This window comes from Arvicola amphibius, chromosome 3, assembly GCF_903992535.2.
Source record: "Arvicola amphibius chromosome 3, mArvAmp1.2, whole genome shotgun sequence".
Lineage (NCBI taxonomy): Eukaryota > Metazoa > Chordata > Mammalia > Rodentia > Cricetidae > Arvicola > Arvicola amphibius.
In genome coordinates, this window is record NC_052049.1 from 137,222,810 (window position 1) to 137,245,213 (window position 22,404).

The window sequence follows — 22,404 nt, forward strand, 5'->3', positions numbered from 1 at the left end:
TATGTTTGTTTAATCAATCGCATTTGAGAGGCTGAGGCACAGCTTAGTTGCCAGGGTGTTGTTTAGCCTATACAAAGCCCAGTGTTCCATTGCCAGCAATGCAGAAGTCAGGCATGGTACTACACACTCAGCATCCCAGGATTTAAATAGATAAATATAAATATAATCAACATCATCATCATCATCATCCCAGAATTTCTGGAGTAGAGGCAAAAGAATCAGGAGTTGAAGATCCTCCTTGGCTACCTGATCATGCCATGGCTAGCCTGAGCTCCTTGATAACTTTTGGGTGGGTAATAATGATTCTCTGACTTAGCAGGCAGCTGCTCAACCGATCACCTTGGGAGCTGTTCCTATGCCCCTGCCTAGGTTGTACCCCCAAGAAAATTAAAACTGAAATTCTGGGGATGGGACCCAGGCACCAGCACTTTCTATAACTTCCCGGGGGATTATAACTGCAGCCAAGCTGTAGGGGGAATAAGGTAAGAGATAAGTTATGGGGATGACTGGAGTATCAGCCTCATAGTTCGGGTTTCTATTGCTGTGAAGTGACACCATGCCCACAACAACTCATAATGAAGAATATTTAATTAGGGCTGGCTTATAGGTTCAGAGGTTTAGTCCATTATCTTCATGGTGGGAAGCACGGTAGCATGCAAGCAGATGGTGTTGGAGAAGGAGTTGAGGGTTCTGTTTTGGAAAACAGAGTGTCAAGCTGAAATGCTTCTAAAGGTAAGTGTGACCTGTAATGGCTCTCCCAAGGTAGACCTTGGAATGAGAGCTGTCCTTGTAAGCTTTCTGATGTGTCTTGCTGGTTTCTTGGTTTCATACAGGTTTTCACCTAGATAGATCAGTTCTCCAAAGCAAAAGTGATATTGGGATTCATTAGTGCCCCAGGCAAGTTTGACAACAATCCCCCCTTTTTCAATTTTCAAATTATATCTCTACCCAAATCTTTCCAGAATAATGGGGTTTTCAAAAGCCCTTTTTATGTAATTACCACCCAAATGGTACGGTATCCTAGTAATAGGTTCCATGTGGGCTGCAGGGAATTTGGGGACTTGCAGAGTGTAAGTTAAATGATCATCAGGTGCAGAGGTGTGGATCTCACACTGAGAGGATTCCTGTGTCTACATCACTTTTTTAATGGTTCAGATGCCCTTGTATCTATCACAGTGTTTCTCCAAACATTTGTCAAGAACAGACCTGTGAAGTGTCCTGCATCGGACACTAATTTCAGAACTGCATCTCCACATCCTGCACTCTCAGGAAATCTTTCTTTCTTGCTCTGTGGCTGGGTGGTTGTGTGGCTGGGTGGTTGGCCGCTGGAGTCCTCCTCTCCTCTATTTTCTCCTCACCTCCTCCTCTGCCTCCTTCTCCTCCTCCTCCTCCTCTTCCTCCTCTCTCTCCTGATTTCTCCTCCTATTTATTCGGTCTGCATGCCATCCCTGCTTATCCTTTCTCCTGCCTGTCTATTGACTGTTCACCCTTTTATTAGACCAATGAGGTGTTTAGACAGGCAAAGTAACACAAATGCAACATAAAAGGATGCAACATATCTTTGCATCATTAAACAAATATTCCACAGCATAAATGTGACACTTCTTTAATATTTTACACTGGCCCCTTCTCAGACCCTTTCCCTGAACTACTCTGTGATATTTAATGCTGATTTGTTTCTTTGCTTTGGAGATAGGGTCCAAGCTAGCCCAGGCTTGCCTAAAACTCACTATATAGCTGAGGTTGACCTTGAATTTCTGATCTCCTGAGTGTAAAGACTATGGGCTTACAGCACCGTACATGTCCTGGTTTATACAATGCTGTGGATAGAGCCCAGAGCCTTGTGCATGCTAGTCAAACATTCTGCCAACAGAGCCACACCTCAGCCCTGCTTAACTCATGTCTTAAAGCTCAGATGTGTCTGAACTTGTCTTATGTCCTTATAAAGGGCAGATGATCTGTTTGGCTCATATAAGAATCGTCTACTGTGTTTTTTGTGCATTTCTTTTAAATAAAATAACTTTATAGAAGCTAACTACCAATGGATAAATATCTATGGGAAGAAGGCTTAGAAGGCGAAAGAATAAAACTTGAAATGAGCAGTCTGCACTGTCAAATACAATGACCATTGGCCACATGGGGCCATTCACATTCCCTTAATTACAATGGCATGAAATTAAAAACCTGGTTCCAAACTACAGTCCTGAAGAATGTGTGGTATTTGCCAAAGAACAGATAAATGGGTCAAGGGAACAGAGTAGGCAGTTCAGAAATGGACACACACACACATAGTTAGCTGCTCTCCACCAGGGGAGGAGAGGCAACCCACTGACAAAGACTTTTCTCTTCTGGAACTCCACAGCTCTGGCTCCAGAAATTATCAAAGGGAACTGTGGCTGTCCAGGACCCATCCCTCCTTGCCACATGCCCTGAAGACAATTACCAATTGATTGACTTCAGTCTCAACCTTGAGTGATACTAGGGGTGGCAGGGAACTCTGTTGCTTTAAGGTATCACAGGAGCTTGGCCTTTCCTGCTCTTAGCACCCAGCTGGATGCCTTGTAAACAGCAGGAGCACAATAAGGACTTTAAGAACTGAGAATATGGCTGCTAACTCTGAGCCAGGGGTGTTATTTATAGCTGAGCCCTCAGATTGATTCTTATAGATCATTCACATACCTACTATGTGTCAGGCAGTCCACACTGCCCTGCCTAGGATGTCAACCACACAGTCATTTAAATACTCTAGTGGTCAGATTTCAGTTTTTAATTTTTTTTATGTGTGTGATGAGTGTTTTGCCTGAATGTATGTATACAGCAGGTGCATGGAGGGTGCCCTCAGAAGTGAGAAGAGGACATGGGATGTCCTGGAACTGGAGTGGCAGATAGTTTGAGCCATATATGGGTGCTAGGAAGTGAACCTGGGCCATCTGTGAGAACAAAAAGCACCATCTCTCCAGCTCCTATTGGTCAGATTTTAAATAAAGGTGAAAGAGGTGAAATTAACTATGATTCAATGATATATTTCTATTTAACCTAACATATCTTAAGCCATTGTCATTTCATCAATCAATCCCTTTATTTATTTACTAATAAATGTCCCTGGCCAATTGGGCTGTCATGACAAAGTCACTTCTTGGTATTTTAGTCTCCTTCCTGGTCCAGTGGGATCAGTGGACCCTGCAGGCTTCCATTTCCCTTTTGACCTCTTAAGAGTCTGTTGTGCCTGGGTTTGCTCTGACCACCTAGAAGATTGTGTTTCAGTCGCTTGAACTAATACACCTGAAATAAACATCCTTCTAACAGGGAGATATATTTTGACCCCAGGGTTTCAGGCCATCGAGCTAGGGAGGGCAGAGTGAGACTCCTTTTGTGGCAGCAGGACAGTGCAATGCAAGTTGTTCCTGTTCACATGAAAACTGATCTGGAAGCAGAGAAACTCAACAGGAAGTCGGTACCTTTATAGCCTTCAAAGGCCTTTAGTGATATACTTCCTTCAGCTAGACCTTGCCTCTTAAAGGTTCAAAATCTTCTCAAAATAGCATCTCTAGCTGGAGACCAAGTCTTAAGACAGGAGGCTATGGGAGCCAGGCAGATCATATTAGTGACAAGGATATCCAGTCCACACCTTGCTGTTTGGGTTTAGCCCAAGGACTCTTTTGACCCTGGGTATGGACCACACTGTCTACAGGAGTAGGTGGCAGTCTATCCCATGCTCGAGAGCAAGACCACATAGCTATTAGATTCTATTTCGGCACATGGCTGTGCTTCACTGGCTTGACGCTGTTTTGAAAGGAAGGAAACTTGTTGTCCAGGCACTCATGTTTAATTTTCTGTCTCCTTTGTTCTTGAGAGCGCTGAAGAAAGCTTCAGGCTCCCAAGGAAATTCTGTCATATACCACCATCGTGTTCACTCTTTCCTCTCTCTCTCCAGGAAATGCAAGGAAAATAACTGTCAACTTTTTTGCATATATAAATTTTAACAGCCCATACATGTCAGCTAATCTTTTCTCCAGGAAGGAAAGGCTTATTCCAAGTGATTGAAAGTTGAAATACTCAGCCTCTCATTCTTGTTGTATAATGGGATCGCTGTGTGGACCTGGTAGTTTGTGATTAGTTCAGTTCCACTCCCCAAGCCCTCAAACTCTAATGGCTACCTACTGTGAACAAGGGCATGATGATTGTTTTCAAGAACTGTTATCATCTACCAGGGAAGATAAATGTTCAGACAATCCTGGCGCACCTAGAACCACCATATTTAAAGTCTTGAGGGGTTCAGCTGGGTACTGTGACTAGGGTGCCCCAAGGCTGAGGAAACACCATGGAAGATGGGGTGGGAAGAATGTAAGAGCTGGAGGATGGGGAAGAGAGCCATGTAATGCTGTCTTCTGGACTTGACCTGGCTATTGAACTTATGATTTCATAGTAGCTATGGTTACTAGTCCAAGATCGAGCCAACAAACACTCAGCCTGGGTGTTGGAAGGAAGTTCCATTAATGGGGTCTTATGAACCCCTCCCCTAACTGAGGTGCTATTGGCAATTGATGGCTACTGAGGAGGAGTAGGGTGTGTCTTCAGGGGTGTGGTTACTGGTAGGTTGCCCATGTTTTGGTGGATGGCTTCATGTCCATGCACGTGTGGAAGGCACTAACTGGCATCAGTGAGTTGTTAAAGGAAGAAGAGGGCATGAAGGTTGGAGGCAAACAGGTTGGGAAGGAGGCTCTGGGGAGTGAATGTGAGAGCAGAGTTGAGAATGGGTCTGATTAAGACGTATAAAACTGTCATTTTAAAGCATTTATTTAAAAGTATAAGGACCTTTTTCTGGGGGGACACATTTTTAAATATGCATTTAAAAGTATAATGACAACAAAGCGGGGGTATAGCTGGGGATGTGGTTCAGTTGGCAGAGAACTTGGCTGGTATGGATGAATTCCTGGGATCAATGCATAACTCTACATAAATCGGGCATGGTGGTGAACAGCAGTCATCCTAGGAGGTAGAGGCAGGAGGATCAAAATTTCAAGGTCATTCTCGAGTCTGTGGCCAGCTTGGACTCCAAGAGACACTGTAGGAACAGATCCGAAGAAGCACCAAGACAGGTCAAATATTGGCATGCACCTGGAGCTTGAAAGGAAATAGAGAAGCTTGGGAAGGTGCTCAGAGAACGGGCATGTAATCTGGACACACTAAGGAGGTAGAAGGAGGCAACAGTGCCCACCCTGGCTTGAAGACTGAACCTGCCTTGTAGGGATTATGTAAGGTAGTTGGCAAACTCAAATTCGCAAGCATGTCACACTTCCTATCCTTCCGCCCATGGGAGACAGCATTCGTCAATCCCAGCCCACACCTTCCCAGCCAACCTGAGATGGGATCTGCTTTCCACCCTTGGTGTAGGAGTGCCGAGAGAAGGGAGGTAGAGCTGTGAGTACCTTGTTGACTAGTTAGTAGCTAATTGGATAGGCAACGGGGAGCCATTAAAGTCTTGTAAGCATGGGAGTGACATGGTGGGAAATGAGAGCTTGTAGTTCAGGGTAATTAACTTGGCAGTGCTATCAAGAATGAATGGATTCCAGTGGTTAAAAGACTAGAGGCCGGTTACTGGGGAAGGTTACTCTGATGGTTTGGCGGAGTAATAATGTCAGATCCTGAATGAATTACAGCAAAAAGGAGGTGCAGGATGCCAGGGCCAGAAGCTGAAAGAACCTAACAGACACATTCAGATGTGGCCAGTTACAGACTGGAGTGTGAGAGAACTCTAAACGAACTCTGAGGTTTTCTGTAGCTACCTTAGCACAGAGGAACGCACTGTCGCCATTGGGAGAAGAGCCTGGGATTGGTGAGGTGGTTCCTGGACTCCATGGTGGAGATAGGGGTTGAAGAAACAGTACAGCAAAACATGGATTTAGACTTATCTCTTCTACAGAGTAGCGTTTCTGAGCCAGAGCCTATCAGAGAACAGAGTGTCAGGAAAAACAATCCTTTCAAAGCAAACATTGTTGCCCTTTGTCAGTGAGCACAGTCTAAAGGAGGTTCCTGTCTCTCCAAATATTTGGGAAACTGGAAATCTTAATTAGTAATCAGAAAGGGACAGCAGGAAAGGAAAGCATATAAACCCAACCATGGAGCTCTTCTGCTTTCAAATGCTTCCACAATCCAGGTGATTTACACTTTAGTAACAATGATTGACAGCCAAGAATATGTCTAGCTCACTTTTATTTTTCCCCTGGGGGACAGCACTTGAGTTTCTGATTGTTTCAAATTGCAGAAGCAGTATCTATGTTGAGTTATGAGAAATTTGCCCCCACCCCCTCTAGGACCCTTCTATGAAGGAAGCGGAGTCAATCTCAAGGTTTCCTTTCGTTTTGAAACAGGGTTTAGCTATGAAGCCCTGCCTAGCCTGGAACTCCCTATGTAGCCGAGTCTTGCCTCGGACATAGAGATTTCTATCTTAATTGATGAAGGCCAGCAGGGCTTCCCTGCCCTTTCTTTTTCTGGAAGATGTTTCTGGGGTGACCTGTTTCAGTTGGTTGAAGGAGAATCATAAATGCACCAACTGAATAACTAGAATCTACTGCCACCAATTAGCTACACCAGCAGACTTCATTACTACATGCTCAACGTTATCCCTATGCCAACAGATAACTGTAGCTACCACTGGCTGTATCGCAGATGCTACTCTTCACAGAGACTGGAAACCTACATAGAAAAACGGACACAAGGCCAAGATCAACGGATCATGGGGAGGCTGGGCCCTGTGGACATGCCTGCATCACAGCTCCTGTAACTATGGCTCAGGGAACATTGTGGAAGAAGAGGCAGAAAGATTGTAAGAGCCCGAAGAGTAGGAAGTAGGTTGTGAAACAGTCTCTCTTAGAAATGGCTGAACAAGACCAGAACAATAGCAATATCAATCAATGGTCATACTAATGTGGAAGGCGTTCCATTTATTGACCTCTGGGAAAAGGAGAATTAGCCTTCCCCAGAGATGAGCCCCTTTGTTGGTTGTCTGATGCAGAGAGGTCATCTTTGAAACCATATACACACAAACAACAAAAATGGACTCCTTGGGTTTTATTTATTTGTACATACATACATGCATGTATATGCAACAAATACAATCAAAGATAAAAGAGGCTGTCAACTTGGGGGGTGGGGTGGGAGGGAAGGTAACTAGGAGGAGCTGGAGTAAGAACATGGACCAGAGAATGGTGTAATTCTATTTCAAGGAAAAATTTAAAAAATTAAAAACAGTATTCTAAAACAGCCAACAGATGTATTTTGAGACTGTCTGTCCCAGAGGAAGTTGTCTATTAAGCCGTGCACTTTGAAGCATTTGTTTACTTAGGAAAGTCAAATGTGACCGTGCTAGGTCAGTTGCTGCAAGAATATCAGCAACAGGCTAACCAACAGTAAACTCTGAGTGGAGGCTGCTCGGAAAATCTGCTGTGGTGTCTGGGGGAAGCCACACGTGATCTGTGACAGAGGAGACAATTAGAGTACTGTGTACAGGCACCAGTGGACAGGTTAACATCATAGACCCTTGCAGAACCCAGATGAAGGTGGCAGAACCCTTCAGGTCCCATCTAGATCAGCTGGAGAACAGACCAATGGACCGCAGCTAGGCTGAGGTATATACAGTCCATGGCAAAGATCACCCTGAGCTTCAATCCAATCTAAATAACTAAGCGATAACAAACTGCAGGGTAGGATGGAGGTGGGGGTGGGGTGCAAACTATTTCTCTAGATTTATCTTTCTCTCTTTTTTAAAAAAAAGCATTTTTCAGAACCAAAAAAATTAGCAAAAGTGCAATGTTTCCCAGTTCTTCCCCCTCCCCACATCACCCCCCACTAAAGCACACATATTTTTGCCACCTTCTGGTACATAATAATATTTGTGTTGTCAAAATTTTCAGGCTTTCTGGAAGGAAGTGGGGGTGTATAAAAATGGGCTGGTTTCACTTGCGTCTTAGGAAATAGAAAGGAAATGTGGCTTCACTTATTGAGGCAGAGAAGCCGGCTCTCCATATTGGAATATTCACTGGCCATCCCATTAGTAATGGTGCTTTGTACTGGAGTTTGGGGTGGAGGCACACAGACTTAAATCTCAGATTTCGTTGAGCATCAGTTAGCAGATGGGTGAGCTCCAAGGGAAAGAAAGCACAGAATCATGTCTTATAAAGATAAGACTCGTTAATTATCTGGATTTTTTATTATTCAGACGTTATTAATACCTCTCCAGCATGTCTGCTGTGGATGAGCCCGTGCATTTAATATCAAAAGTACCAGTGGGACTAGGAAACCAGCAGGCATACTGGAGTTCAGATGCAGCTAGGCCCGTTTTATGGGCTCGGTGAATCCTTCACCAAACTGGCCAAAGTTTGTTTCACAAAACATGGTTTCTTAACTGCCAAATGGTTTCTAGATCCTTCACGTAGAAAAAAACTGCAGAAGAGCTGAAAGAGACCTCTTTCCATAACATTAGTTACTGGCTGGCCATACGCATCCTACAATCACAAAATTTATTTTAGACCCAGTCATATCTAAGACTGGAAACCCCGGCTGTCCCATCCCAAAGTAAAAAGCGCCACATTTCTCGTCCCACCTTCCTCCTTCCAGGGGGTGTCAGTCAGTTTCTAATTCCCTTTTAGTTTCTTCCCAGCCTTGGACCAGGCTTACAGAAGAGCTGCAGTTACCAGCAAGTGTCCCAACGCGGATAACCGGATTTGTCTCCTCCTCCCAAGCTGGCTACGCATAGGGGACACAGAGTTAATGCCCCCGAGGGAATCTCAAAACGTAGACAGAACCACAAGTCGCCGACCGTTCATTTCTGTCGCCGGGTTAAAGAGGAGAGGGAGGATCGGGGCGCAGGAGACACCCCCTCTTTCTCCTCCCTCTCTCTTCCCCACCTCCCAAATTTGGCAGCCTTGTGTGGCTCCCGGTCTGGGGTCTGGAGGGTGTGGAGTGTGGGTGCGGGGGCCGGCTGGAGACGCTCTCGCTAGCGCTGCCTGTGGCCAGACCCGCCTCGTGTCCCCTCTCGGCCGCACACGTTCACCGCCACTCGCGCGCTCGCTCGCGCTCTCGCTTGGCTGGGTCCCTCCTGCTCTCGCCCGTCTCCTTTTCCTTTTTTTTTTTTTTTTTTTTTTTTTTTTTTTTTTTTTTTTTTTTTTGGTACCATAGAGTCGCTCTGAAAACAGAAGATAGAGGGAGTCTCGGAGCTCGCCATCTCCGCCGATCTCTACATTGGGAAAAAAAACATGGAGTCAGCTCCGGCAGCCCCCGACCCCGCCGCCAGCGAGCCGGGCAGCAGCGGCTCGGAGGCGGCCCCCAGTTCCAGAGAGACCCCGCTGACCCAGGACGCGGGCCGCAAGAGCGAGGCGCCGGGCGCGGGTCGCAGACAGAGCTACGCGAGCTCCAGCCGAGGTAGGAGACGCTGCGACCGGGCTCCTGGCAGGGGGGCGGCGGGAGCAGTGCGCCGAGCCCGGAGGGGACCGGGCGCCCCGGGGGAGCACGCGCCCCCGGGGGCGGGCGAGACACGGGGTCCCCGGGACCGGTGCGCGCGCGCGCGAGCCTGTCGAGGTGCCCTGAGCGGCCGGCACCCCCGCCCCTCCCCCCGCGGCCCCCCACAAATGTTGCAAACTTTTGCAAGCCAGTGCTGGGCTTGCAGGAGAGGACGAGGGGGAACAGGGACCGACCGGAGTGTTGACAGCCAGCCGACTTCAACACCATCTCCTCCTTGATTGCGTGTTTTATTTTCTGCAAAGACGAGCTGTCCAAATTAAATACGATTTCCCCCCACCAAAAAGAAACCGAGACGGGGGAGTGGGGGAAAGAAACTTTTAAAGCGGTAGTGTCCTTTTAAGAAGGGGGAGGGGGTCTGTTTGTGGCTACTCGCTTCCACGGCTACCTTTTCTGCTCTTGACAGTTTCTCACATACTCACTCCCCCCAACCCCGCTGCAGCAGTAGCGGCGGGTGTTCGAGTCCTCCCTCTCCCAGGAAAGCGTAGGGGATCTGGAAGAGTGAGAGACCCAGAAGTCTCAGGGGACGGAAAGGGGGCGCTCCCGGGGCTAAGAAGGGGCGACGCGGGCAGTTTCTCCTCTGGAGCTCTAGAGGTGGGTTTGGAGGAGAAGCCAGAGGAATCGGGGTCCTGGCGCGCTGGATGCTATGGAGTTTCACGGCTGGGCGCGGCGAGGGGGGGGAGAAGCGCAACTTTCTAGCCAAGGGTTCGGAGCCCAGAGCCCTGGAGGAGGCTGGCAGGGGGGCGTGTACAGCGTGCGGAAGGAGGGAGGGCGGCAGTGGAGTGGGGGCGCTTCACGCGGGATCGGAGGGAGAGGCTGTGACAGCAAACAAACGCAGAGAGAACGCTGAGAAAAGCACCCAAACTTATTTCTGCTCTGGGAATCCTCCCCTCGCCGCGATGCCCAGCGTTTCTGAGGGAACCTAGAGGTGACCAGAGTTGAGTGTTGGTGGGCCTGGGCTAACAAGGCTGCCCTCGCCGGGTCGTTGGTTCATTTCGTGTTGGTGTCTGGAGTGTGTGAAGGAGGGGACCTGGGTAGACAAGAGTGCTTGCTCCCCACCCGTCTTTTCCCTAAAGTGGCCTGATCAGGAAAAGCTGACTCCTTTCTTTAAAGGTGTCAGAACCTGCTGTGGGATTTCCCCCACCTCCTCCTTCGGGGGTGGGGGATTATTTATTTGAATGCTCCCGGAGTTTGCAAAGAGCAGGAGGAAGCTGCAGCTTTAATTACTGTTGTAAATAATGTATAAATCACGCCTGTCACTCCGGAGGAAGCGGGCTCCTGCAAGCCACCGCGGGGCTTGGGACCTAGAGGTTTTCTCCAGACGGGATCTGGCGGCTAGGGGGCCTGAGGGAAGGCAAAGGAGGGACTGAGAGCCTCTCCCTTGCTCTCAGATATGCTAGTTGGAGGTAGAAACATGGCTGATCATGTGCTGGCTGTTTTACAGTATTCCCCCCCCCCCGCCCCACCTTGGCCACACCCCCTGTCCGGGCGCTTTCCCATTCACGGAATTCGAGTACAGTAAAAGCCATCAGGATGACATATGCTGGGGGGGGGGGCATTTAATTAAAGGCGATTTCTGAAGAGTGTCTGCGCTGAGACTCGGTTTGAACCAAAGAACGAAAGGAAAGGGGGGTTGAAGGCTTGAGGTGGGGGGCGGCCGCGACCGGTCACCAGCTCTGCGAGTTTGTGTGCAGAGCTTTTGGCTGCTACGAGTCTATTTAGAGCCCGAGATTTGGAATTCAAGAGGGTTATGTAACAGGGTTAATCAGAAACGCTGGAGAAAATCCCCTTCATGTGTTCGGAGGCTTTTTTTTTTAGAAGGGGGTGCAGAGTATCTAGGAAGCGGTTCTAATTTCTGGTTTGTACCTTTCCTCTTCCTTTAAGCCCTTCCCCACTTCCCCTGCTTTATTAACATCTTCAGGTGTCATTCGTGCCAGAAGGTGTGTTCTTGCAATAGATGGGGTGGCAGGCTGCAGAACCGACTACAAATCTGTAACTTGCTGTTACTGCAAATTATATAAAGCCGGGAAATTTGGTACCCCCCCACCCAGGCAAAGCTCCAAGAAACCAAAATAGGAGCAGTGTACATCTTACAGGAATGACCTGCTGACCCATATCCCTTTACCCCCTAGAGCCCCCACCCCCATTATTTAAACACCACACACACACACACACACACACACACACACACACACACACCCTGTCTGTTTCTCAGAGGAGATTTAATGGGAAGGGGGAAGTAAGGCCAAGACACTCCACTCACATCCTGCACGCAGGCACTAGGTTACATAACAGTCTGAATGGAAAAAAGGAAGGTCAGACATGAAGGCATCTTTTCGCCAACACGGCAGTAGTAATATCTTCCAGGAATTACTTGGAGTTGCAGACCTTGACCTCAGATGTAGCATCTACTTCTCAGGGATGCCAATCTTGGTGTGTGTGTGTGTGTGTGTGTGTGTGTGTGTGAGAGAGAGAGAGAGAGAGAGAGAGAGAGAGAGAGAGAGAGAGAGAGAGAGAGAACCAGGGAGAAAAGGAGAGACTGTGTCTGTGTCAGTATTCTGGGTAGTTGAGAGTGATGTGCAAATGGGAAATGTTTGGGTTTTTAGATGATGTAATGGAGTTGGCAGAATATGCAACTCGGCTCCTGGAGTGTAAGCATAAGAAAATTGGAGCTGGCATCCCATATTAATGTTGCATAAATTACAATATCAGAAAGAAATTAACCTACACACTAGGTGATTATGCCTCTTAAATACTTAAAACATAAAGGCACAGGCTCAAAAGGCAAAGCAAACATCACCACCTCACAATTAGCCCATTCCACCTCAGAAGAGCTAGTGGGGTTTCTGGGTGAAAGGGAAGCTTTCTGACTTGGGAGGTGCATTCCTCTGGGCTTTGGGGACTTGGAGCCTACAGAAATTGCGGGTGTGTTCTCATGACATTGATGCGACCTCATGAGATATTACCTGGGTAGATTTGAAACTGTTGTTAAATTCCTCTGTCCTGGGAATCTAAGTATGAACGGATTAGAGGCCTTCCGTGCCTGGACTTTCAAAATCAGATGTGTGGTTTTATAATCTGGAAGTTGATCTCCCAGTGCTCCTTCCAACTCCAAGGGAATGGTCGCCGTCTTAATGAAACCCTTCCAAGTTCTAGAAAGTATTAATGACGACTGGTGCCATTCAGCTCCATCTTTCCTGCATCGTGGGAAAAAGGTGGAAGAAAATAAAAGACAGGCAAGAAGAAACACGGCAAGTAGAAATGAAGTGTGGGGGGGGAACCACTGTGAATCTTTAATTTCACAAGGCTCTGTGGGACTTTCGGGATCTGTGAGCAGCGTGGCATAACTGGTGTTAGAAACCCTTTCCCAGAATCTCTGTATTCTATGCATGCTAGAAGCTTATATATTGTACTCCACAACTAGTTAACCCTCACCGGACTGTGTACCTGTGGAGTGGGTTCGCAGTGCAGGTGTACAGGCTTTTAGGGCAGGCTAACCCAAGGGAACAATCGAAACCAAAGGGTGGGATGACTGAGGGACAGCCTCCTGGAAGCTCCTCTGAGAGTGACTTACAAATCAATTGTCAGGGCCTGCACTGTTCTGCAACCTGGAGCTACAGGAGAGCTGCATTTCTCCTCCACTTGGGGAGTGCATCCCCTCCCCTCTCCTCACCAGGCCCTGCTGATTCACTTTCTAGAAGGTTCTCTTACCTAGCAATATGGCATCTTTTCTGGAGATGAACTTTCGGATCACCTTTGCTGGCATGGTCCTTGTTCTCTACAGCAAATAAATTATAGTTTCCCTGGCTGGGAGAAAAACCCTTTCCCGGTGAGATAGGATGATATATATATATATATATGTTTGTGTGTGTGTGTGTGTGTGTGTGTGTGTGTGTGTATACATATATATATATATGCACATATATAAGGGACTTTAATTTTCTGGTAAATTGCTCATAAAAACATTTATAATTATACCCTTTAAAATGCAATGGAATGATTTTAGAAATTCATTTCACGATAGTTAGGATAACCTTCCTGTTGCTTCATCCTAATTTCATATAAAGAATTGAATTATTAATCTAGAATCTAAGCCCTGAGTGGCTAAAACACTTATAGCACACCCTTCCTCTGTTTTCCAAAACCCACTGGCATTGTGAAGAGCCCTGAGCTTTCGAAATGTCTTTTTTCTGACTCAAAAGTGTGGCTGCCTGTCCAGGAGCTGGGCTCTGATGCTGCTTCTCTCCTTGACTGTTCAGGACGCGTGTGTGTGTGTGTGTGTGTGTGTGTGTGTGTGTGTGTGTGTGTGTGTGTTGGGGGCAGGGCACAGTACTCTCCTTGATGTCAGGCAGACTGAACATGGGCTGGAGAGGTGCAAGGACTCTAATAGCCAGAGTTGTGCCTATGGCTGAAAATGTCCAGGGAACTTGTGGAGCTTAATTATGTTTGAAAACAAAGCCACCTATGTCTAAAGTTAACCCTTGGGATGCAAGTCAGCATGGGCCCTTCTCTGGTCAATGTCAGGTAGAAGGGTACATTTTTTTTTCTCTAAAGTTTCCATTTTGCATTTAGGAACTTGTGTGGTGTTGGAAAGACTCACTGGGTTAGATGTTAATGGCCATTATATTCACATAACATGAACCCCATTTGTAAAATGATACTGTGTGTGCATATGGGGGGGTCAGAGGTCAATGTCAGGTGTCTTCCTAAATTGCTCTCTACTTTATTTTTTGAGATAGGGTCTTTCCCTGGACTTAAAGTTCGATGATTCTGCTAGGCTGGCTGGCCAGTGAGCCTCAGGAATCCTCCTGTTTCGGCCTCCCCGTGTTGGGATTACAGGTGTGTGTTTCCATATCTGGCTTTTGTATGTGGGTTCAGGATGTTTTACCAACTGATCCAGCTCCCTAGCCCCCATGTCCTGTGATGTTTTACAGCATATGTTACTTTTTCAGAGATCTCCTCCTTTCCCGATGCCTCTCCCACTCTGATCTCCATGTTATATCTTAGCTTCTGTGGATACTTCTGAGTCTCAGGAGGCAAAATACAATGCTGCATGTTAGAGGTAGGAGTGTGTGTGTGTGTGTGTGTGTGTGTGTGTGTCCTAATATGACATCCTCTGCCCCTCATTCTCTAAGTCATCTTTGAGATGATGTGCAGGTCTCTGAAGGAGGTGCCTTTCACTCCCTCGTGGAGATCCCTGATTCACCCGTCAGGGTGAGTTATTAATTCTCCTAGAGAAAAGGGTGTCACTTGAAAGGGCTTTGACTACTAGGACGTACATTAACCTCAAATGTAGAATACGTTCCCAAGTCCAAATATCTCCCTTGCTCTGGATTTGGGTTGGTGGCCCCTTGTTTCTTCCTTATTTCCCTCTCTCTCTTTCTCTCCCTCCCTCTCTCTCTCCCTCCCCCCTCTCTGTTTCTCTCTCGTATATTTATTTTATGCCTAATTTATCATGAGAAATGTTGCTTAGAATTAAGCTGTTAAAACTTTTCAACCATATTTTAGGCTATTTACTAATATACTTGTGTAATTTGTAGGTTAATGCTTAAAAATAACCCAGATGGTCATTGGCCAAGTCCTGGACGCTGTATAATAAGCCCTGTTTTTTTTTTTTTTCCCTCTGAGGGCACCAAGAAACTTTGCCAATGAATTGATTTTTCTGTCAGACACTAGATTAGCCCCATGCATTTTCTTTTGTATTTTTGTTTTCTGTTTTGTCTTTTCCTTTTTGAGTAAGGTTTTTAGCTGTGTGGTTCCCTCTCCTAGCCTAGCGAGCGCGTCAGGAAGGTAATTGAATCTTTCCTTGGAGTTTCAGAGTCTCCCAGTACTGTGGGGTCATGGTCCTGAGCATGAATTCTGATTGTACATTACGGAACTGAAAATGGAGCTGCTATCGGGGACTGGCCACCGTCTGTCTTGATCCCACCTGGAAATCGTTTCTTTTTTCTTTCTGTGAAATCCTTAGCAGAACTGTTGGCTTCCTTGATTTCTGTGTTGCAAGTAGCAAGTCAGAAATTCAACTAGTTGTTCCAGGTTAGTGGAGGGTCTTGCTTACAGGAAATTGTCAACCAGAATCTAAAATCTTTCTGTTTGTTTGTTTGCTTCTTTGAGACAGGGTCTCGGGGTGATCCTGCTGTCTGGGCCTCCTGAGTGCTTGGGTTATAGCTGTCTGCTCAAGTCTTCTTTCTTCTTTCCACGGAGCACTGCTTCTCAGCCTCCTTAACACTGGGACCCTTTAACACAGTTCCTCATGTTGTAATGACCCCAACCATAAAATTAGTTTCATTGCTACTTCTTAACTGTAATTTTATTACTATTATGAACCCTAATATAAATATCTGATATGGAAGATATCTGACACGCAACCCCAAAGAGGTTGTTACTGACAGTTTGAGAACCACTGCTTTGAAATTATAGAAAATGCAAAATCCTGAAGTATTCAGGGAGGCAGGTCTGTTTACAAGGCCTTTCATGAGGCTTCCTCTCATGCGATAGGGGGGGAATCACCCCTAACTTAACCATTCCTTTGGGGATGGTGGGAGCACCTCTTGGGCAGGGGTCTCCTGCACCTGGAAGGTTAGGAAGATCCAAGGGTCAAGCATGTAGGAAAGAACATTTAGAGGCCCTAGGAGGAAATCCTTTCCTAACTGTGGCCTTTGGGAGGCATTTCTGATGACAGAGCTGGCTCCCTCAGCACCGTCACACAAGTTAATGTTCATAATTGATAATCTTCTGCAGCCTTCGATGGCACTGTGTTTGCATTCCTGGCGTTATGATACCCCATCGTCATCATCGTTTGTACTAATGGACGATTTGTTTGGGAAAGGCATCAAGGGGATTGTTTAAAGAGGTTGTTACAGTAGAAGAGGAGGGTGCTGTGAAGGATGAAGACAGCACAACTCATTGTGGGGAGACTGGCTTTCAGCCCCAGCTTTTCCATGCTGCTGCTGTCCAGGAAAAAATCCCCCATTGATGGAGGAATAGTCACCCCCCCCACACAGAAGGAATTACAGGGAAAAATTCCCCATTGATGGAAGAACAGCCCCCCCTGCCCCAGCAGATTTTTATGACATGACATGGCATTGTTATAAACTGTGCCACTATGTCACAGGAGATGCTGCATTAATGATAGCGGAGGCATTGTGGCTTCGTGGTGACGGGTTTATCTACAAAACTTGGATCCCCATGACTGCCTGGGGAGTCCCGTACTCATGGATGCTCAGCATGTAGGTTGTCCACACCTTCAAAGATGGAGGAGAACCTGGGGCTATCTCGGGGGGAGTTTCTATCCATTTTCCCCTGGGAGTGAGACAGAAGCGTCATGACACACAGGCTGTATTTCCTCTCAGGTAGAGGCGTCTTAGCTCTGTCTCTGGGTGTTGGCACTTGGGATACAAATCGCCTTAAACTGTTCTGAAGTAAGAACGAAGTTTCTACATGCAGGCAGTGGTCATGGTAGGTGATGTCCTCCGAGATACGAGGAAAGGGCACCACTTAGTGCCGGATCCTCAAGCCCATCAAAGAGGTTTGCACTGTTAAAAATATCTAGCTTACTTTGGGGGAGGATTTGATTGAACACTGATGGAGTTTATGAAATATGAATATAGTGAGTTGCTGTACGTAAGTGGTAGGCGTGTGTGAAAGAAGAAGAAATAAAATTGTGTATAAATGACACTCTGAAACTTGATGGAATTGAACACGTGACAGGAATGGTGACGTGTGGGTCTGTGCTTCACAAAGGGAAAGACAAGCAGGCTGAAAAAAATCCATCTGTCAAACTTGATATGGGACTAGAAATTATAGAATAGAAAAATCAGTTGACTTGTTTTATAGGCAAAGAATATCGCCGAGGATAAACAGGGAGCTTGCAAAGAGTAGAGATGAAATTTCCAGAAAATGGGGGAGGGGGGCAAAAAACCTAGAGGCCGGAGTTTGAATGCAGAATGAGGCACACTAAACCCTGTCTTCAGCATTCTGGGCTATTAACTCTTGTGGAGTTAGGTGTTGGGCTTGTAGTCCAACAAAAGTCACAACTCTGAATTTTCAGTTGTGTGCCAGGAATCACCTTGATCTCCCCTAAGCATAAAAATATATGTAGCAGGACGCGAGTTGCACATGACGCCACTTCCCTTGCCTTGTTCTGATTAATTGACAGCCTATGCTATATGCTTCTTTCCTGAAGGTGACTTTACAGTCTCTAAGCACAGACATGTCTCGCCGAAACGAAGGAATGAGAAGCCACAAGCTAAAGTGTGTCTCACTGGGTGAGGTATTTTGGTGGGCGGGAAAAGACCCATGAATAAGGGGAAAGGAAAGGTGAGAATGGTTGCCCATTTGCGCTGGGAATTGAGGGCTGTGGATGAAGGCGGGGACAGAGACACTGTGTGCGGAAGAGAAGGAAGTCGGCACTGACTCTGAATTGTTAAATTATCTTTAACAAGGGCAATGAAAAGAGGCACATTTGACACTTTGAGAAGTGATGGCCAACTTGCCGGGAATGCCAACTGACAAAGGCAGGTATGGGAATACTCAGAAAAACAGACAGCGAGAATCGCTCTGGAGGGCAGAGATCGGCTTCCTGGAGCCCTTGCGGGAATTGGTGGGTGCGCTTATTGACTCTTCCAATTAGTTTTAGAGAAATGGACAAAGGCGGAGAAAAGGCAGCCAGATGTGATCCTGAGCCTCCAGAAGCAGAGAGCCTCTGTCATCCCCTAGGAGCCGCAGCAGTCACGGACAGGAAAAAGCAAGTGGGTGTGAGCGGATCTCGAGACACCCAGTCACAGAGGAACCACCAATGTTTCCTGGGCCTGAGACCTCTTAAATAAACTGCATCTTTTTTCATTTTCATTTTCCAGTTGGGAAACCCGAGGATGCTGAAAAGGTCCTGATCCAGCCTCTGCTCCACAGGGATAGTGGTGCGCCTAGGATAGTCTCTTTAAAAGTGGAGGGCAGCTGGGAGGATGAACTGCCCGTAACTCTCTGTTGTCCAGGTAATGGAGTATAGCGAAAAGCCAAGCCAGATAAAAGAATTTGGTCATCAAAAATGATTCCTCTGATGGTGCTTGGAGTGGCTGGCTGAGGTGACAAGTATGGGATTGCTAATTTGTGTTCCTTCACTCTGCTTCTCCCTCCCAATTGGGGTGAGCGCACATGGACAGGATGTGAGAACCTCAGCGGTGTTCAGGACCCGAGCCCTTAACCCAGACAGTTTAGCATTTCAGTCTCAGAGGTGGCAGCGCTGGGAGGGGCACATTCAGTGAGATTTCTCAAGACCCCACAGAGCCACTGGCAGAGTGGAAGCCACGCTGAGAGACTTCCTGAACATTCTCCAGTTTTCCTTCGGACCTGAGTGTGGGGCTGTACCTGAAGCACGGATGCGCACTCCGCATGCTGCCGCTACCCCTGTTTTGTTAGGCAAAATATTAGCGTAAGAAGGGTATCCCTAGAGCTCTCTAGCCCAGCTCCTCCCTGACAGTCTCAGTGGGGGTGAGGGTGGGAGTGGAGTGTTCTTAACACAGGGAAGTCTATGATTTGTTCCAAACGGAAAACACCATCGTTCACCGCAGCCTACAGAGAACTGTATCATTTTTATGTAAAATGTTACAGCACGTGCGTTAATGTGTATTCATACATATGAAATACAGTTATATCAGCCAATGAACTTGGTCCTACACACTAAAATGAAATAATAAAATGATCAGGTATAGATGGTGGGATTGTCTGTTTTGTTTTCATCTTTTATTTTCTGAGGTTCCTGAATTATGAATTATGAATGTACAATTTTTGTAGTAGAAAAAAAATAAATCTTTTTTTTTTCTTCTAAAAATACATGGTGTGTTGTGAAACTGGAGTGAATTGAAGGACGGTCTGGTTCAGAACTCAGGGTCTAACATAGCATTTTATGATGTACCGGAGTCATTCAGGTTTTACTCTTCAGAAGAGCAGGGTCTTTTGATGGTCACATTCCAACCAAGGGACATTCAACCCGATTTAGGAGGTTCAGGTTTGGGAACTCCTTGGCCCTTGAAATACTTACAGCCCAGTGTCCAATGAAATAGCAAATTTAAGCCAGTTTGCTTGCACGTGTATGCACACACGCGCTCATGTATGAATGTGCAGGAATACGCATGCACACATGGCTATGCATACACATATGTACATGTGTGCACGCAGAAAAAAAAAGCTTTTCCACTGTTACTTTTGTTCTCTCATTTAAGATACACATCATGGCCCTTAGAATTAGCTTTAGTGTGTATTTAGGAGATGTTCCTTACAAATATCGAGAGATCTGTCCTGCCTGGATGAGGTGGATAGTGAGTGATATTCTGGGGCTTTGGCATGGGATGGGGGGGGAAGGAGTCCTCAGGGTTACTCAGATGGAGCCCCAGGTGCTGCTCATAGAGATCTGGGAGAGGACAAATAATGTAAATACTCATCATTATAAGCATGCCATAGCTTGATGCCATTTTAAGCATACACTTGTTATTACCCTATTACATGTATGAGTGCATCTGCTTTAGACTGGCTGGGAATACAAATTCTGCGATTTCCCCCTGTGCCTTTGAGCAGACATACTGGTGTCAGAGCACCGGGTAGCATTTCTTTAGTTTGTGCATATGAATGTTTCCTCTGCATGTATTATCTGGGTACCACGTGTGTGTGGTGTCCCGAGTAGGCCATCCAATCCACTCGAGTTATGGACAGGCGTGAGCTACCATGTGGGTACAGGGAACTGAACCCCAGCCCTTGGGCGGCATTTCTTTAATTCAACAAATTCTTCCTAGGAACTTTCTCTGTGTCGGGCACTGTGCCGGGCTCTGAAATGGGTAACAAGGAAGCTGGATTCCTGCCCCGCTGAACGGTCCAGTCTGCTGCAGGTGGCATCTTACTCTTACCTCAGACTGGAGGCTTCACATGATTTTCCACTTGGCATGTTTCACACATGGTCTGTTTGACCTCTATGTGTTAGATGGTTTTCCTCTTCGGTCCTCGTGCCCCTTTCCCCGTCCTGTGTTCTCCTCTCTTCTTCTTAGACCATCTATGATCAGTGTGGGACCAGATAACATCTACCCTCTCACCCCTGCAGTTCCCAAGATCCCTGTTTTTCACAGCTATTGGTGGCATGGACCAAGGGCTCATTCAGCCATCATGTGACCACTTCTCCCCGTTCCTCAAAGGCTTTCTTCATCTTCTAGTGTTGTTTCCTTGCTGTGAGCCTGTCCTCCACATGACCAGGAGCACAGCTTATATCTTTACCCCTTTACTGTGTCTTAGATAAAGTAGATCCCCATTAGCTCCTCCGATATCTTTTCCCATGTTGCCCTGCAAAGTACCTGCTTCCCCAGTTAACCAGCTCAGAGCTCCGCTACTGCATGCCCATCTTCAGTTTTCTTGTGCTTTGGTAAGGTTTGGTCCCAGCTGTTCTCATTTGTTCCATAGCTGCCTGTCTTGGATCCATCGTTTTCCCCCATCCTACCCTCAGGGCTGATCCAGTCTTGATCATCTCAAACCGAAACACTCACATTTGGAGACAGAGTACATGTACCTGGTTTGTTGTGAGCCTGTGGGAAGTGAGTGGCGGAGTGAAGGCACAGGTGTGCCCTGGGCTGTGTCCTGGGTAAGTTCAGTAAGCTGAAAACTGGGAGGATGGTGTCGCCAGCCTTGCTGGAATGATCTTGTGATATCCCCAAGTGCCTGCCAGCAAATCTGGGGAGCAGTGTGTGTGGCTCTGGTGGTGGTGATGATGGTGGCCAACGCAGTACCGGTAGGTCCCCTTGCACCTCCGCTCCCTTTGCCTGGAGCATTCCCTGCTTGGTTCTGTGGTTCTGTGAAAGGAGCCTGAATCCCAAGGGCTTCAGTGGCAATCCTGACACCTTATGCCAGTTCTCTTTCTGGTCTGGATCCAGCCCCTGTCATTCAGCTGGCCCACCATGGGCTGGACCTGCCAAGAGAGGACACGTGACTGGATTGAGCCCCTTCATCTAATGGTTAGGGTTCTCTAATGTTACCTCTTCTGAACTACAAGTTCATGCCTACCCGTTTCCTCCCTGCACCCCCCATTCTCCCCATGGCTTTTGCCCTGCTCCAGGCATCCAGCTAGGAGAGCTCCATCTTTCCTGCTGGCCATCCTCCGATGATGTCTGTTGCTTCACGTCTCATTAATTCCTCACCGTCCCCTCCCCTTTACTCACTGTCTCCTTCCTGTCTGCAAGGGTTCCATTCAGCTTGTTCTTTTATAATGTCCCACTCTGTGACTGACTGCTGAGTCTTTAAATTCTAATGTAATCATTTCCATGCACTTTGCAAGCAATACTCTCAAGGACTCACAACCTGTTTGCAATCATGTTACAGCATCACAGTTGATGAGCAAGCAGCCCGAGAAAGAGTGATAGGTACCATGGTGACATTGGGTAAACCCAGGAAGGCAATCTTAGCAGGAGTAGAGGGTGTGCCCATGGATTATAATATCTTTTCTTGCAGATTCAATTCCACTTGTCAAGGGTCTTCTATTGATTTTGCCTGCAACTGGACTAGGATAGGTCAAAGGACAGAGGAGGCAGAGGTATAGCATGTTCAAGGAGGTGAAGGGAGAGCAGAATCCTGTCTTTCTGCCAGGATGGTTTGGGTTTGATACACTGTGTGACTTTTACAGAATTAATTGGCACTGTGATTTGGTAGTTTTATTTCTTCATTCAAATATCTTGGAAGCTAATATTCAGTGGTAATGAAAATAGAGTAATGCTGTAATAACTGTTCGGCTGTAAAGAGAATTACACCGTTAACCATCTATTTTGTCTAACTTGTGTCGGTGATGGTAAGGATCACACCACACACATGCTCATGTGCGTCTATGCACATGCATGCATGTGTGCACGCGTGATGTTT

At 46.8% G+C, this 22,404-nt stretch overlaps 1 protein-coding gene and 1 long non-coding RNA gene across 3 annotated transcripts in view; both read left to right on the plus strand.

Annotated features, from left to right (window-relative positions):
- Positions 1 to 9,224: 9,224 nt before the first annotated feature.
- The window catches only part of Rora (RAR related orphan receptor A), a 728,880-nt gene continuing 715,700 nt past the window's right edge, over positions 9,225 to 22,404 (plus strand). For both annotated transcript variants that reach the window (XM_038321100.1, XM_038321101.1), the window contains exon 1: positions 9,225 to 9,420. In XM_038321100.1, the coding sequence (XP_038177028.1) occupies positions 9,255 to 9,420 (166 nt within the window). In that variant the 5' untranslated portion in view covers positions 9,225 to 9,254. The remainder of the gene's footprint in view (positions 9,421 to 22,404) is intronic.
- Positions 15,187 to 19,195, plus strand: LOC119808713. Its single transcript, XR_005284550.1, has 3 exons — positions 15,187 to 18,036; positions 18,149 to 18,266; positions 18,375 to 19,195. It is a non-coding gene; the product is annotated as an uncharacterized LOC119808713 (long non-coding RNA).